The sequence below is a fragment of the Castor canadensis genome, chromosome 2, assembly GCF_047511655.1.
Source record: "Castor canadensis chromosome 2, mCasCan1.hap1v2, whole genome shotgun sequence".
Lineage (NCBI taxonomy): Eukaryota > Metazoa > Chordata > Mammalia > Rodentia > Castoridae > Castor > Castor canadensis.
The window spans coordinates 30,300,417-30,319,360 of NC_133387.1; the positions used below are offsets into that span (position 1 = coordinate 30,300,417).

General features: G+C 36.6%; 1 protein-coding gene across 4 annotated transcripts in view; it reads right to left on the reverse strand.

The window, feature by feature from the left end:
* Asb15 (ankyrin repeat and SOCS box containing 15) overlaps nucleotides 1-15,361 on the reverse strand; it is a 41,372-nt gene extending 26,011 nt beyond the window's left edge. Inside the window, exon 1 of one of the 4 annotated variants that reach the window (XM_074064192.1) lies at nucleotides 15,123-15,361. Coding sequence is in view for 1 of the 4 variants with exons in the window: in XM_020182868.2 (XP_020038457.1) it covers nucleotides 6,047-6,062 (16 nt within the window). In the remaining 3 variants the exon portion in view is untranslated. Of the gene's footprint in view, nucleotides 1-6,046; nucleotides 6,160-15,122 lie in introns of those variants that run through there. The other 3 variants (XM_020182868.2, XM_020182870.2, XM_020182869.2) reach the window with 3 other exon arrangements.
* Between the last annotated feature and the right edge of the window lie 3,583 nt (nucleotides 15,362-18,944).

Here is an 18,944-nt window from a genome sequence, read left to right on the forward strand (position 1 = left end):
ACGAATAGCCAAGGCAATACTCAGTCAAAAGAACAATGCAGGAGGTATCACAATACCTGACTTCAAACTATATTACAAAGCAATAACAATAAAAACAGCATGGTACTGGCACAAAAACAGACATGAAGACCAGTGGAACAGAATAGAGGATCCAGATATGAAGCCACACAACTATGAGCAACTTATCTTTGACAAAGGAGCTAAAAATATACGATGGAGAAATAGCAGCCTCTTCAACAAAAACTGCTGGGAAAACTGGTTAGCAGTCTGCAAAAAACTGAAACTAGATCCATGTATATCACCCTATACCAAGATTAACTCAAAATGGATCAAGGATCTTAATATCAGACCCCAAACTCTTAAGTTGATACAAGAAAGAGTAGGAAATACTCTGGAGTTAGTAGGTATAGGTAAAAACTTTCTCAATGAAACCCCAGCAGCACAGCAACTAAGAGATAGCATAGATAAATGGGACCTCATAAAACTAAAAAGCTTCTGTTCATCAAAAGAAATGGTCTCTAAACTGAAGAGAACACCCACAGAGTGGGAGAAAATATTTGCCAATTATACATCAGACAAAGGACTGATAACCAGAATATACAGGGAACTTAAAAAACTAAACTCTCCCAAAACTAATGAACCAATAAAGAAATGGGCATGTGAACTAAACAGAACTTTCTCAAAAGAAGAAATTCAAATGGCCAGAAAACACATGAAAAAATGCTCACCATCTCTAGCAATAAAGGAAATGCAAATTAAAACCACACTAAGATTCCACCTCACCCCTGTTAGAATAGCCATCATCAGCAACACCACCAACAACAGGTGTTGGCGAGGATGTGGGGAAAAAGGAACCCTTTTACACTGTTGGTGGGAATGTAGACTAGTACAACCACTCTGGAAAAAAATTTGGAGGCTACTTAAAAAGATGGACATCGATCTACCATTTGATCCAGCAATACCACTCTTGGGGATATACCCAAAAGACTGTTACTCCAGAGGCACCTGCACATCCATGTTTATTGCGGCACTATTCACAATAGCCAAGTTATGGAAACAGCCAAGATGTCCCAGCACTGACGAATGGATTAAGAAAATGTGGTATCTATACACAATGGAATTTTATGCAGCCATGAAGAAGAACGAAATGTTATCATTCGCTGGTAAATGGATGGAATTGGAGAACATCATTCTGAGTGAGGTTAGCCTGGCTCAAAAGACCAAAAATCGTATGTTCTCCCTCATATGTGGACATTATAATGATCAAGGGCAAACACAACAAGGGGATTGGACTATGAGCACATGATAAAAGCGAGAGCACACAAGGGAGGGGTGAGGATAGGTAAGACACCTAAAAAACTAGCTAGCATTTGTTGCCCTTAACGCAGAGAAACTAAAACAGATACCTTAAAGCAACTGAGGCCAATAGGAAAAGGGGACCAGGAACTAGAGAAAAGGTTAGATCAAAAAGAATTAACCTAGAAGGTAACACACACACACAGGAAATCAATGTGAGTCAATGCCCTGTATAGCTATCCTTATCTCAACCAGCAAAACCCCTTGTTCCTTCCTATTATTGCTTATACTCTCTCTACAACAAAATTAGAGATAAGGGCAAAATAGTTTCTGCTGGGTATTGAGGGGGGGAGCGGGAGGGGGTGGATTGGGTGGTAAGGGAGGGGGTGGGGGCAGGGGGGAGAAATGAACCAAGCCTTGTATGCACATATGAATAATAAAAGAAAAATGAAAAAAAAAAAAAAAAAAAAACAATACTGCATTGTATTGTATACTTGGAATTTGCTAGAGGGTGGATCTCAACTACAAGTTTTTATAAAAGAGGGTGGGAACTAAGATTGACTGTGCAATCAAAGTTCACAAATTCTGTCAGGAAAACTGTCTACATCTATGTCTCAGGCCTCAACAGGCCACGAGCCTTAGCAACCTTGATAAGAAAGGAAATTCCCCACATTTATAGTAAAGCAGATGAAACCTGGTGGGGAGAGTTTCTTGTTTCAAGAAGGAGCTGAAATCCCAAATATCTATCCATTACCTAAGTCATCCAAGAACACACATCTTCACCTAACATATTGTATCTGTCTGCATGAGCCCAAAAGGTTTTCACTAATTAGTAAGTGGCAGCTCCCACGGAAAGTAATGCCAGTTACAGGTAATAAAAAAGCTACTTTTGGTTTGCACAACCAAGTTGTAGGGTGAGCAAAAAAGCTTTTGACTATATTAATTGTTAGACCTCAACTTGACATCACTTATGCTATCTTAAACTCTGCTTGACCCTAGAGTTGGTTGGCTCCAATAGAGATGTGCCCCTGCCCCACTCCCCCAGGAAACATCTTGTTTCCCAACACCTGTCCAGAACACAAGACCCAGTTCCTTGATTACCCCTAACAATAGACAATGGACAAGCCACAATGAAAAAATTCCCCCACCCTTTACCAGGTCCTTCTTCTCTGTAAAATCCCCTGTCTATAAGTGGCAGTAGGCTCTAGCATCTGCTGGAGACCTCCTCTGCAAGTTTATTCTTTTGAGTAAACCTGTGCTGGCATTGAGTCATCTCTTTGTCTATCTCTCTATGCTTTACAGTCTAACATTAATTTGTTACAATAACAATAAAAATTAAGAGTTCATATTCATGTATGTATATATGCATGTACAGACACATATCTTCTCTCTAAAAAATATTTCTTTTGGGGCCATGGTGTATTTCTTTGGACACAACAAGAATTCTTGTACTAAAGTCAAATCATCTTCCATTTGACACTTGCTCAAACAATAATGAGCCATTGTGTTTATTAATATCTTGCTTGAAATCATATTCAGGCCATGATTTCATTCTGCTGGAGACAGGTGAGCACAGTGGTTGGGCTTTCATTCAAACCCTGCCTGCCTGCACTAGTTGTCTGGCTAGCTGTGTCTGAAGCAGGTCGTAAGCAGTTGATGAACATTATATGTTTTGACCTGGTGCTGAACTCTTCTGGAATGGGGAAGAAGGATTCTAGTATGTTTAGGCAGTTTAAACAGGCCCCTGACATCCCCATTATTTTATTCTCTGTCCTTTTCTTCAGAATCACCAGACTTGAGAGTTAAAAATGATCAGGTAGCCCCATGGTAAATCCCACTTACAACATGCTCAATATGTATCTGGCCAGCCTCAGCTCGAACTCCAAGTGTCAAGGGGCTTAGCTTTCCCCCACACAGCCCCTCCCTTTCAGCCAGATTTAAAAATTAAAACATTGAAGTTGAATCCATATTTTGAAACCATTATTTGATGATCCTAGCTCTTTATTTCTCAGAACCACAATGAGAAAGTGTTGTTTCTCCGAGACACAAGATCCCTTTTAAATATTTCCCAGGAACGCTGTTAGGTCTCCATTGAGCCTACTCCTTCCAAGGCTGGACAATAACTTGCCTGTGACATGGTTTAACCTCCTTCACCATCTTGCATACTTTCCTGTAAACATATTCATTTACCCATCTCTTTCTAAAAGTGGTTCTGAATTGCAGGCTCTGAAAGCAACACAACAGGTGCTGTCTAACCAACACAGCATTCAATGGGTATGACCACCTCTCTTTTCTCAGACACTGTATATCTGTTAACTCAGTCTAGGGTCAAATGAATTTGAAGACTATCATGTTTCATATTTGCTTTGGACCTTTGTTGACCTCAATTCTACAAGTTGTATTTTTTCACACATTGTTAGCTGTGCAATTCTGTGCAGGACTGTTATATATTCTTACTACATTTAATCTTTTTTGTATTTGACATTTATTCCTATCTGCCAAGGCCAAATGTATTTTCTACCCCTGCAAATATTGTTCAATTTGAAGATGTAATAAGCATGTTGTATATACCCTTAAGTCACATTGACAATGATGAATGTTGAAAAGAAATTAGTGCAAGACAGAGGCCTCCAGATTGACAGTGATGTTATTTAGCACCCTTTGAGAAAAGCTGTTTATCCAATTACAAATCCTTTAAAAACACCACCATCTAGTATTTATGTCTCCTTGATAGCCAGACCAACATCAAGAGGTATTGTCAAGAGATACCTTGTTGTAATGTAGCTACACGGTAGCTACAACATTCCCCAATAGTCCTAGTCAAAAAAACAGAGGAAAATTGACCCACAAATTTATAGTGATTATTTTTTTCTAAAGATCTTCTGACCATTCTATTTATTCATTAATGTCTGCTATGTTTTAGGCACAGTGTTAGACACAACCATATAGGATCTGTGCCCTCAAAGAGATTGCTGCCTTTAATAAGGTATTCTAGAAATGCCCCCCACTGCAAATACCATTTCAATGTTTAACACAGAGTTAAGCACATGTCAGATCCTCAATAAATGTTTGTTATTCTGAATTTAATAATTATAGCTAGCATTAACTGTGGCATTGTATACTATGCATTGGATGGATTATAGAATTTTATTTATTTATGGCTGTACTGGGGATTGAACTCACAGTGTCATGTTTGTTAGGCAAGCACTCTACTTACTACATGAGCTATATGCCCAGTCCTTTTGCTTTTAGTTTATTTTTCAGATAAGATCTTGTGCTTTTGCCATGGCCAGTCTTGGACTGTAATTGTCCTATCTCTGCCTGTTAAGTAGATGGGATTACAGGTGCATGCCATGAAGCCTGGTCTGTCATTTAATCCTTACAACAGAGGTTCCTACCCTTTCAGATGAGGAAACTGAAACAGAGTGGGTGGGTAATGTGTTCATTCTTGCACATCTAGTGGATATTGAAGATGAAGGATATAAACCCAGCTATCTGATATTGGAGGCCACTACACTGTAGCTGATCACTCAGCTACTACAATGGAATTAATGAAGAGTGACTCTCATTTTGTACCCTAAAAATTAAGAAGCCTCAGAAAAAAGTTTTCCAAATTCATTTAACCAATTTAAACCAACTTGTCTAACTCCAATGGAAATATAAAAATTTTAGGCAAATTTTCTTTTGAAATAAGGTATACTTACAAAAACAATTAAACTAAAATTATGAAATTTTATTGCAATAGTTTAATACTGTGAGTGTGAAGCAGTGATAAGACTTCCCCTATCCATATCACTGCTATTTCATGGATATCACATCATTTTAAACGTAGAAGGTTCCTGAGAGATTGTTCAATTAAGAGCCAGATTAATGATGGTATGAGATAAATTTTAAGAACTTCCCAGCCTCAAGATTCTTTATTACAGTTTGTATGAGCAAAGTTATAATACCTTTGAGTTTGATTTTTTTCATTTTAATATAAAGGGGTTTTTTTTCAACCTGAACATAAAACATTTATTCTTTGTAACAGGTGATTTAAAAAATTTTGATAGAGATTTGTTTTAATTATTCACAAAAATCATTTATTTTCTCAGAAACCAGGGAATTCTGTAGTATGTATATGACACTTCCTATTAGCATATTCATTTTTTTTTTGGTAGTACTAATGTTTGAACTCAGGGCCTCTTACTTGTTAGACAGGTGCTTTACCACTTAAGTCACACGTCCAACCCTTTCTGCATTTGTTATTTTTGAGATAGGGTCTCATGTTATGCCTGGGCTGACCTAGACTGCCTTCCTCCTATTTATGGTTCCTATGTAACTGGGATAACAAGTGCACACCACCACATCCAGCTTTTATTGATTGAGATAGGGTCTCCAGAACTTCTTGCCTGGGCTGGCCTAGAATTTCTGTCCTACTAATCTCTGCCTCCTAATTAGCTAGGATTATAGGCTTGAGCCACAACCCAGCCAGCATATTCACTCTCGAGCTGTTTATCACTACACCATTTTTGCTGTACTCAATAATAATACTCCATTGAGTTGATATTTTATAAATAAATGAGACAACCCTGGCTTTATTCTGTAATTAAAAAGGGCCCAGACAGGCAAGCCCACAAGTGAACAATCAGAAAGAAGTAATGCGTAGCTACCCCACCATGTTTCTATCTGTTAGAAATATTTCCAATACTGAACTACTTACTCCACAAGCTAGTTGGGCATGTACAAATCAAATATTTCATAATCTCACCTTTTGGAATGATCATCTTGTCATTCTTATCCAGGGACTTGCCTTCCTAAACCAGAGGAAGTGCCCTGGAGCCAATGTGTCCCTCTGTGTATCTAAAATTAAGTATCCAGTTGGTGGTTAAATTAAGATCTGACCTTGTACAAGTGAAACACAAGCGGTCCCTGGCACATGGTAAGGTATCACGCATGACTTCTCTAACCTCTCATCAAAAGAAACACAAGCCCACAGAGGAATAATAAGATTATCCGTGTCCTGATTGGTTCAAAGAGCTCTCAGGAGAACAGATGACCTATCAACTCAGCTACAGGGAAGGTTCCTGCTGAAGGATCTAAAGGAAACCACTTAAATAAAATTAAAGAATATTTTAAAATCTCTTATCCAAGAGATAAATCTGTGAGTTTGTGTGTTCCCAGGCCCTAATTCTCTTTGGGCAAATTGTAACTTACACAGTTTCTCTTCATCTTTTAGACTCTGGGCAAATCTCATTAAATACAATCTTCTTATACTAACCTCCTGTCTTTCCTTTGAATTACATTTGATAACGGCCAATCTAACACACAGATGGAAACAGAGCACTCGTCTATTCTTGAAATCTGTCTGGTCAAGAATTTTTAAGTCAACTTATCAAACATATATGGTCTAAAAAAGTAAGTAGCAGATGTAAAGCAAGCAAAAAATATCAGAATTTTAGTTTAGGGAGATTGTTGGTTTTTAAGAAAGAAAAAACCAAAAAAGTCTACTGTCCTACTGTTTTTCTAATGAAACCCGTATGGCTTAAGTTTATTTTGACACGGCTATCCTTGGGTTAACTCAGGCTGGGCTCTGTCAACATTCACAAAATCATCTGGTTTCTGTCCTTCCCCACCCTACTAACACAGCTCTCCTTGAGGACCTCTGGCCTGCTAGTTTCTGGGGTTGACAGACACTTTATTTCTCATTTCAGTTCTTTATTGAGTTTGCTGACATTGACTCTTCTCTTCTTCCTAAATGTCTCTATGCTTGGCTTCTGGGAACAAAAGTGTGATATACTTTTGTTTTTCTTCTCACCTCTCTTTGTATTTTGGTGTTATTAAGTAAATATGTAGACTGTAGTGAATTTCCATGTTGATTTTAAAATGTAGAAAAGCATAAATATGAACCGAGAGGTCCTGCCTGTTCTTTAACTATAATAAAAGAGGGTACACTTCAGTCATCTGTGGTGCAACTCTCAGAAATGTTTCATTTTATGCTAATATCAACCATGTATCTAAAAAGTCAAGGGTGGAAGTTAAAACATTGTGCACATTTTCTAATTATTAATTTGGAATTTTTCAATAAAAATTGTTATAAAAGCCACCAGAGTTTTTGAATGCTTTAAATTTTATGCAACACTTTTTTTACTTACCATGTTAAAAATTCAAATAAAACTTTAGACTATAATGTGACTTTATAGGAAAATGTATATCAACACTTTTAAATTTGGTTTGGTATATATCAGTAACATTTCTGCTCTTAACTTATGCCTGCTTTATCCACTTATATACTAGTTATTGTAGACCTTCTGATACCATATATTTAAAATAATGTGTAAAATGACAAAGGACAAAAATGCTAGACTGTGTAGTAAAATGAATGAAAAAGTTATCAAAAACATACTAGAACTATGAATAAGTGTTGCTTTATCACCATTTATGTCACTTCTGATTCATTATTTAAAATTTTGAGATTCAATTTACTCATCTGCAATATGGGAATAATAATAAATGACCATGGCACCCACAATTTTATGAGGTCTAGTCCTCAAGTAATGAGTCATTGATACATACTGAATAAAACATCCTTTGGGAAACTCAAAGATTTGAAAGAGTGATCTATTCATAATGTTAACAATTACCTCCATATTTGTCTGTTTGGGACACTGGCTTTTCCTATGGATTTTCTCATGTAGAAATAAAACAAAAGTGGGATTTTTGAGTAATATGCTCTCGTTTGTCTGGTGAGGGTGAGCTTCAGGGTGAGCTTCAGGGAGACATGTGACTGAACAGGGAATAACAAATACTACTGTTCTGATGAAGGTACATGCAACAAGACTGACATCCAAATAACATCCCTCCTTTCTATATTTAGGAAGACATGCTTGTCCTGTTTCAAGATGATAATTATAGCAAGTGATATGAAAAGTCTGAGGTTAGAATGGTTGGAGCACAGTGCTAAGAGGGACTGTCCTTGGACTCACCCATTTCTATTTTGGGAATAGGGGCTGGGTGGCACCATACGTGAATTCCCAGGGACCAGTGTGGCATCATGGTGTTCATGTTTAAGGCACCTGCCAGCACTGCACTCTTTTGCTCACAAGTTCTCCATGTTCTTAAAAACAAGTTCAGGGCCTGCAGGCTTTTGTCCATGAATTAAAAATATGGCTCTTGCTATGATTAGTCAGATGGTCACATCCACCTTCCCATAGAGCCATTTATCACCTTGGTACTGATACAGCCCATTTTTTAAATAAAGGCTTATCAGAACCACATGCTTAGCATTACCTTGGTATTCAGACACATTGGAGAGTCCTATCTGCGTTATCCTATTTGTTTAGTACACAATACTATAGATGTCTTACTTGAATCCATTTCTACATTGATATACTGCAGATTTTCTCCTTCTTGTGCCTCCCTTTTTGCACTTGTTAATTATTTTGACTTTGGTGGTCAGTGATTAAAAAATGCACATTTGATTTCTGTTGTGCATAAAACCAAATAAAAATGTTTAGAAAAGAAATTATTTATTTCTAGCATGTTTTCCAGTATTTTGATAATTGCATGTTTGGGCTTTTTTTGTACACGGGTTTCTCAGATTGAAAAGCAAGCAACTGAAACTGTAAGTCAAGTGTATTAGCACCAAACTCCTCCAGGACTGCTGATGTCATAGGTTCTTGGGAGGTCCACGTTGTTGACATCATTCTGGTCATTTAGTGGCCATTCAGCAGCACACTGACAAATGACAAGAGAGTAATGTGGTGTAGGGGGTCATACTAAACCAATAATGGACAAAGAAACTGGGGGTATTCTATACTGGGCCTCAGTTATATTACCACTTTATCATCAGTGGGCTGGCAAAGTGCTTGGTATATAGAAACAATCTTTCATATATGTCTTAAATGATTTTTCTGAGCACTGGTGACTTATTCTTCTGGTTAGTAGCTATTTCCTGTCTCATTTAAGTAAAGTTTAATTCAATTAAAACTGAATAACAACGAATTTTTTTTAAAGCTGGTTTATCATTGTCTTAATTTTTCACTACTTTGGAGTGTATCTAAGAGAAAAAACCCTGGATTAAAAGAAGGCAGGGAATATGTAGTTTAGTTTAAGGTTTTCCTGTATTTTTATAAGTTAAAACAAAGCTTACATGCCTGTCCCTCAGTTTCTTCCTATGTAATTATACTGGTCTTGTTATTTTACACCATTATTATAAGAGTAAAATAATAGCATAATTAGGAAATATAGTAAGCCCTATATGGATACAGGACTAACTGTTATAGCATTGTACTTCTGGGATGTCAAGTGGATATTATAGAAACTATATTTTAGCTGTCTGATCTATACATGCAAATGTACATTTCGTATGTGAAGAATAGGGCACAATACATTACAGGTGTGTCAAGATGGGTGGGATACATGGTTCTTGTTCCAGAAATTTACTGTTATAAGTTGGGGGGAAAAAAGCCAGAATTCGGTAAGAGAGATAAGTAGGTATTAGAGGAGAGGATCAGAAAACAAAGATATACACACATTCTTTGTCTCTCTCGACTTTAAAAGAGAAAATGGTTTTACATTAATGGCTCATCACCACTTTAAGAATCTTTCTTTTTCTTTTATTTAATCTCTCCTAATTCTGAACTCTTACATAGGCAAGGAGACTTTCACTACTCTTAGTATCTTATTTAATAAAACAAAATATAATCATGATTGAGACTATGTATTGAAGCTTCATATTAGCAACCAAACATATTTTGAATTATTGAAAATTCATCATTGTATTCTGTTCTTTCTGAAAATAATTGGTCTTTGATGTGTAAATTATGTTTTGATTTTTAATTGAAGTGGTAATTGCATTACATTGTAAAATTAATACTTGATTTTTTTTTTCAGTACTGGGACTTGAACTCAGGGCCTTCACCTTCAGCCACTCTACCAGTCTTATTTTTGTGAAGGGGTTTTCTAGATAGTGTCTTGAGGAACTATTTTCCTGGGCTGGCTGATTTCTGCCTCCTGAGTAGCTAAGATTATAGGCATGAGCCACTAGTGCCCAGAAATATTTGATTATTAAAAGGATCATTTAACATGATCACCTGAATGTTATGAAGGAAAAGTACTATAAAGTAATTTAAAATTTTCAATGTTAATCCACACTTTTACCATGAAAAAATAATTTATTCAAAACTTTTCTTTTGAATGAAGTTTCATAGTTTCTTACCCAAATGTTGAATATCCCTTAAATATTTATTCCCCAGTATTTTGTAATTTTTATTTCTTTGTGAGTAGAATTGCCTTTCCCTAGCATATTTGAACTTATTATTTTTGATACATTGAACGCAAACACACTTGGTATATTTATTTTGATTCAGCTGCCAATGATTTTAGGTTGATTTTGGTTTTGTGGGCTATTTTTATAGATTTTACTCTTTAAATGATTTTAGCATGTATTAATTGTACAAAGTAAGGGGATTCATTGTGACATTTCCATACATGCAGATATTATATTTTGATTATATACACCCCACCATTACTGTCTTTCTTATCTCCATTCCCCCTAAGCTCTCACTTTTGTAAACTTTCTTGCAAAATTTTTAAATGGGTTTCATTATGATCCTTTCATAAATGCATACAATGTACTTTTTTTGACTTCTATGCACAGTGTCATTGTGCTGAGCAGTTGGAAATCTTGTAAGAAGTATTAGATCAGCTTCTTAGGGGAAAAAGACATAGATTCAACTAAGAATATTTAGAACAAGAAATTAATATTAAACACTAAGTATGTCTTCTGGAAAAGCTCACCAAAAGAGGACATGTAGATATAAAAATAAAGATGCTGAAGGGATGAGCCAGGGGGGCTACTAAAGGCTAAGAGAGAATGAGAGATCTGACTCCTGAGGATACTCCTCCTATGATGTAAGATAGTCAGAATGGAAAGTGCTTGGAGATGAAGAGAGGGGGGTAGTCCCTTAATTCTCTGAATTTTCCCTTTCTCAACTGAAATAATTCAGTTAGGCTTGGAATAAGATGAGCTTTGATTTTCCCTTCAACTTTGGAATTTATAATGCTATCATTTTATGTTCTGTAGTCTGAACATTTCTTACTTTTACAGTTTCAGATGCTGCTAAAATATTTGAGTTTGCAAGCTTGCTCTCTCTTTGCTTCTCTATGAATTATACTCCAACTCAGAGACTAATAGATTACTTTCTTTTTTTTTGGTGGTGGTACTGGTATTTGAACTCAGGGCCTTACACTAGGCAGAGGTTCTACCACTTAAGCCACTCTGCCAGCCTTTTTTCATATTGAGAATTTTTAAGATAGGGTCTCACAAACTATTTGTCCCAAGGTTGACCTTGAATGGTGATCCTCCTGATCTGTGCCTCAAGTAGCTAAGATTACAGGTGTAAGCCACTGACTCCCAGGTAATAGATGACTTTCTTAAACACAATTTCTACTGGCTTCTTTTATGATCCTAAGTTATCATCTCTGGACAACCTGATTGAGGTGTACTCCCTTTAAATAATACTATAGTCTTTTATTCGCTAGGCAGGTGTTTAAATTAGGCACTATGTGCCAGATATAATGATCATATTAATAAGGCAGTTGATTGAGGAAGAATGAGATGGCCAAAGGAAGCCAAATGCTTATCTTCCATGAGAGGTCATAGAGAAGACGAAGGCTTGAAGGATGAAAGTAACATTTCTTTTTTATAATCTAAAAAGGGACAGAGATTCTGGGCAGAGAGAATGCACACAAGTGTGAGGGAAATGGCATATGTTGGGGGATGCTAGTTGCAAATGCATCAAGGATCCTGCAGACAATGACTAGGAGATTTCAACAGGCATTAGATTAAGCAGAGCATCATATTACAGACTACAGAATTCAGGCTTTTGTTTCATTTCTTCTTCTAAGGCAGCAGAGATGAGAGAAAGCTTTCAGAGTGACCCAGGATGGAATAATTCAACAGAATCTCTAAAGGCTGTGTGTGCAGTCTGAACCTTTCGAAACACGCACTGCCTTTGGATAGTCTCCTATGCCCTCTCCTATCACCTGTCTTTATACATCCTGCCTTATACAGGGAATGACTTTTAAACATTGTGGATGAGCTTGTTCCTCAAGTATTCTAGGCCTGGGAACCACTGCAGGAGGCAAGAAGACCATAATACTATGATTAGATTCAATAATTTCTCTTCTTTCTCTCTATTTGTAGTTCCTTTGACATTAAAATTTAAATGTAGATTTTGTTCCTAATTAAGAAGGTGCTCTCTGGTCCCAAATAAACAAGAAACAGCACCAACACAATTTCTCCCCAGAATGCATTGCTGGAGCAGTGCAAAGAAGCTCTCTACAGATGCTAGTCAATCTATTTGATTTATCTGGAAAGTCTGGGTACATGGTTTTAAATGGTCTGCAGAAATCTTTTGAAAAAGCACCCTTGAGGCATAATGTTACTTCTCAAAACTTGTTAGACTTAGAAGTAACCTAAAAGGAAAAAATATGCAAACATATGTGGTACATTCTTAATTGGATGTAAACAGCAATAAAATAAAAAGTTCATTTTATGAAATAATTTATTAAATCACTTAAGTAGCAAGTTCTCATAATTTGATGTTTGTGAACTCAAACAAAAAACATTTCAGACACATGCCAACAGTGTAGTGAAGCTCACAAATGCTTTAGAACCCAGCATGCATCAAGAAAGTTGAAAATAAAAATAACAAAAATGTACCTTTAGGACATAGGTTGAGTAGGATTCCTTTCCAGTAACCTGCAGTCTAGATTTATAGAGAATAAATTTTTTATAACTTCATGGTTAAATGATCATGTACCATTTCTTCTCCCACACTTTAACAATATCTAAGAATGTCAAATTGTAAAGCGATGTGATGTGGTAAATTCATTATTGATGATATTCTGGTTTTAATCCAAAAAATGTTAGGATGATGATATTCTGGTTTTAATCCAAAAAATGTATGGAATTACTCCATAACAGATTATAGGCCTATAGAGTTTTACTATCCAGTGAGAATCATTTCCTTTGGATTGTGTTGTGTTTAAAAATTCTGTGCAACATGCATGCTCTCCACAAAAAGCTGAAGGAAACTTGGGGAAGACAGAAAACAACAGGCTATTGAGTTATTTGAAAACGTAAGACATTTTTAAAGGAAAGCAAGTTCCACTACAAGCTACAGCAGCACCATCTACTGGGAGGAGAGCACACAGGAAACGAGGTCTGCTTGGCATTTCAGTTCTGCATTTTGAACTCTTTTTCTAAACTGAGGTGTATTGTGAATATCCATCTCTTTTCCTAACAGACTTAGCCAGGTGATCTCTGAGCTTCAACTCTGTGTTTTGATACTTAATAATTATTATGATGGCCAAGCTCTTTCCTCAAGACTTGTGTGCAGTTGTGCAAGTTGTACTCTGCACATGGATGCTTGGGTGAAGGGGTGAGGAGACTGAAACCCACCTTCACCTTCTCTTACATATGTGAGTGCTCTGGTGAGGGGTTATACCCACCTGGAGAGAGGGTTCAAATTTCCTAACCTGTACAAAGCTGCTGTATGAGGCAAAACTGATCCTGTAAATGCATTATCTCATTTAATCTTCACAGCTTTCCTCAAAGTAGGTGTCATGTCATGTCATTGTGACCATTTTTCAAAGGTTAAAGAAGGCTTAAGGCCTTAGTTAAATTCTCCCATAGTTGTTTAACTAGTGAGAGGAACAGCTAGGATTTTAACCCAGTTACTATTATGTTAGGTGTTCCCAGAAGTATTGAATGTATTTGTACACAGGTACTTATGTGTAACATCACAGCCTCCCCTTTCCAAGGATGGAGCTAGAGATTAGGAAAGTTTGGGACTTTTAAAAACCATACAGCCTGATTTAGAGTACCTCAGTTTCCCCTCCCTGACCATTCTCCTCTGAGCCCAGAGAGCTCCATGTCAATTATAAATCTCTTGTTAAATTACAGAGAAATTCTTCCCTCAAGGACTTAGGGTACCTGAGAATTAGCATGAGTTCACCCCCATTCTCCCCCTTGGTCCAAAGGCCATTGGAGACAGGGAGTGACTTGGATTTTCTCCCCACTTCCAAGCTAAGGATGATATAAAGAGGATCTAAAATAAAATTCTGCTCCACCCTCATTGTTTTTTCCTGCACGTGGCGCCTCCATTCCACCTGGCAGAGACTGCACCTGTAATCACTTTCCTATAATAAAACTCTGTTATTGCTGGGCACTGGTGGCCCACGCCTGTAATCCTAGCTACTAGGATCAGTAGGATTGTGGTTCGAAGCCAACCTGGGCAAATAGTTCTCAAGACCCAATCTCAAAAAACCCATCACAAAAAAAGGGCTGGTGGAGTGGCTCAAGGTATAGGCCCTCAATTCAAACCTACAAAAAAACCAAACCAAACCAAAACAAAAACAAAAACACCATTATTTCCCTCACTAAACCTACATGTTCTGTTTGTATTCTTCCTGGTCAGACAGCAAGGACCAAGATCTCCTGATTAGAAGCAATTTCAACATTCCCACCCTGAGTAGTCAAGTGGCCCAAATATTCTAATATGGGAGATATTGGAAATTCTTTCTTGCTCAATAGCACAGGCTTCCTTCAGCTCCGTGTGGGGAGATCTTAAAGCTCTCACAGAGCACGCATGTTGCACAATACATTTAAACATAGCCCAAAAAATAATTCTCTACAGAGAGAAGAAGGGTATAGGTCTGTAAATTGCTATGGAGGAACTCCACTGACTTCCTTGCTCTACACTGCCCAAAGAAGAAGCAAGCTGATAGCTGCCTCTGCTCCAGGACTCTAGCATCTTAGGACTCACCTGCTGCCTTACCTTATCTGTTGTTTGCTCCCTGAACAACGATGCACAGTCTGCCCTCTGGGATCTTGCTCACTTCTCACCTGTCTTCAATGCCACTCCCCATTTCTGTCTGTCGAAATTCTTCTGTTCCTTTAAGACCCAACTTAAGCCTTCCTTCTCTATCTCCATAAACTTTTCCTAATTCTGCCGGAGCCCATCTCTATTTCTCCTTTCTTTCCTTCTAATGTTTAGTTTGTCTGCCTTTAACAGTAATTATTTATGTCCATTTGTTGTAGCAATTATTTTTGTCCACTCGTTACAGCAATTGTATCATAACCTCTTTGAGGACAAGAGAGGTAACATTTGGGATTTGCTGAACTGTCAGCGCAACTATAGGCATGGGGCTAAACAAGGGCAAAAAAACCCTGCAGCCACATCATATGTTCTCATGTCAACCAATTGTCTAGATAAGAATTTCATAATACAGGGAGAGCAAGCTGGGCATGTTACACCAAATCTGCAATGTATTCTATAGCATAATAGATTTATTTTTAATAAAGACCTAGTGAATAATTTAATTAGTATGATTTTCCATAATTAAGTCAGTTCCCAGAAGCCAAGGAGTTATAGATTTGCAAATCCCATGATACCAGGCAGGTTGCAAACTTGTTTTGAGTTAATTTTTAACTTTCATTTTGACTCCAATTATCTATTAAGCCCTCAAGCTAGAGCCAGGCAGAGATTAAGGAGAAGGGAAAAAAACACAAAAAGCATGCATGGTATTTCTGAGACTACTTAGTTTATTTTGCACAGAAGTAAACCGGTAATAAAAAAGTGAGTATATAGCAACACAGAAATTTAACAATTCTTTTTCAACCATAAATCTAAGATTCTTAAATCATATTTTTATCTAAGATTTTCCCAACTAAACTTTGAAATTATCAAAGGAAAACATGTTGTTGGTATGGAATCAATGTACCCATAATTTTACAAATTGTGTAACATTTACTATTAACATTATTACTTTATTCTTAACAGATAAAATATTTTGCATGTAAATTGTATTATAATTTATATTAATGAGAAAAACTTTATTTCAGACAAGTTGCTGGATTATGAGAAGTAAGACTTCATAAAGTTTAAATGTAGCAATGATTTACTAGCCAAACTCCTACAAGACAAGAGTGTAATATAAAATATAAAATAGTAACCATGCACACAAAGTCTCTCACTAAGAAAAAAGGGTGAGGTATTAAATGAAATGACTGTGGTGAGCTCTGTGATGAACTCAAATATTAAGAATTGATATAAAAGTTGTCAAAGAAACCTATAATAAGGACAAATATAAAGATTGGTGATAAAAGTGCTAGGACAACTAAAACCTCAAATTAACTGAACATACCCAAAGGCATGAGTTAGTTAATAAATGAGTAAGTATTGAAAGCATACAAACATCTTTCTAAACATCCAGAAAAAGAAGGAGGAGGAGGAAAGAGGTATGTTCATAGCTTAGGCAAAAGCCAAACCTTAGAATGATAGGTGGCTAGGTGAAGGCAAGTTACTTCTCCCGACAGCCTAAAAAACATGCAATTCTGACCACAGAAGTAATGATGGCAATTTTTGAGCAAAAATGGGAATGAAAGTGACATCAGGAGGCTTTATTTTTTTTTATTTTAATTTTTTAATTTTTTTTCTTTTATTATTCATATGTGCATACAAGGCTTGGTTCATTTCTCCCCCCTGCCCCCACCCCCTCTCTTACCACCCACTCTGCCCCCCCACCCCCTCAATACCCAGCAGAAACTATCTTGCCCTTATCTCTAATTTTGTTGAAGAGAGAGTATAAGCAATAATAGGAAGGAACAAGGGTTTTTGCTGGTTGAGATAAGGATAGCTATACAGGGCGTTGACTCACATTGATTTCTTGTGAGTGTGTGTTACCTTCTAGGTTAATTCTTTTTGATCTCACCTTTTCTCTAGTTCCTGGTCCCCTTTTCCTATTGGCCTCAGTTGCTTTTAAGGTATCTGCTTTAGTTTCTCTGCGTTAAGGGCAACAAATGCTAGCTAATTTTTCAGGTGTCTTACCTACCCTCACCCCTCCCTTGTGTGCTCTCGCTTTTATCATGTGCTCAAAGTCCAATCCCATTGTTGTGTTTGCCTTTGATCTAATGTCCACATATGAGGGAGAACATACGATTTTTGGTCTTTTGGGCCAGGCTAACCTCACTCAGAATGATGCTCTCCAATTCCATCCATTTACCAACAAATGATAACATTTTGTTCTTCTTCATGGCTGCATAAAATTCCATTGTGTATAGATACTACCTTTTCTTAATCCATTCGTCAGTGGTGGGGCATCTTGGCTGTTTCCATAACTTGGCTATTGTGAATAGTGCCTCAATAAACACGGGTGTGCAGGTGCCTCTGGAGTAACCTGTGTCACATTCTTTTGGGTATATCCCCAAGAGTGGTATTGCTGGATCAAATGGTAGATCAATGCCTAGCTTTTTAAGTAGCCCATCAGGAGGCTTTAGATGGGTCGGTGTTGTCATGGTTTTTTCCAACTGATGCAGGACATAAGTGGATAGTTTGTGAGCACTCAGAACAGAAACTGATTATTCAGTTGTGAATACGTTTTATTATTTGGACGTTATTTTACTGTTCATCTATCTTTTATTGATTCAAAATTTAAAAGCAATTTCTGCATACAAGAACTCTACTTGGTATTTTTTCAAAGGAACAGTAGACTATAATTCCTTTGTCAAAAACTCTCCTAGCAACTCTGGGGATAGGATGAAAAAACTTGAGCAGGAAGTAGGGCAATTGGCGAGTTTAAGATTGCACAACCATTTCCAAATGAAATCTTAACAACAGATTGATGTTAGTTCAACTCAGTGTTGCTTACCACACTCACATATGAATTATTACAATTTTTAATAAATTCCTAGGAGCATCAAATTTTAGCAAGCATACGCTCTGTTTTCTCTTAGACATAGTTTTTCTTGGAAAACTCAACTTATAAAATGAATAATAAAAATGGAATATCTATAGCATAGATATGAAAAGAGCACAATTTTCCATCTGATGACTTATACTCACTTGGAACATGTGTAATAGTGGTTAAATTTATTATCCATTGAGTAGTTAAATTTATTATCATGTATTTTGCCATTTAATTAAAACAAGACAACTTCACTTATGAAGGGAGACCAAAAAGTATAAATGCAAGTATTAAATGAAAAGAGAAAATGGATTGGAAGATAAAATTCTGAGTTCCCATGAACTCAGGAAAGAAGAAAAAAAACCAAAAAATAGTCACAGAAGTACAGATCAAATTTGCAAGATTTTAAGGAATGTATACCCTAAAGGCAATAAAAAACATATAGGATAAAAATGGGAAAAGCAAACAAAATGAAATAGAGATAAAGAAAGCATTCAAAAGAATAATTAAGTATATTCCTATATATGTATATCCATACACACAAAAAAAGTTTTAATATGGGCCAGCAAATGTATAGTTGGAGACCCCAAAAAGGAAGTTAAAAAGAAACAGAAGCAAGCGTGAATTGAAAGACATAAGGACATTTTCCAGAAATAAAAGAAGATTTAAACTTAAACACTTGTAGGACATACTACATGCCAAGAAAAAGTGACATAAAGAGTCAACACAAATATGAAAATGAAAACTATGCTGCCAAGTTAAAAGAATCCATCATGTATAAGGAGAAAGGCAACCTGACATAACATGTCTCCAAAGCAACTTCTACCCAAAACTCAAGAAAAAAAATAAGAAAATAATTTTATATCTAGCCAAGTTATCGTTCAAAGTTAAATAATACAAATAAGTATAAAATC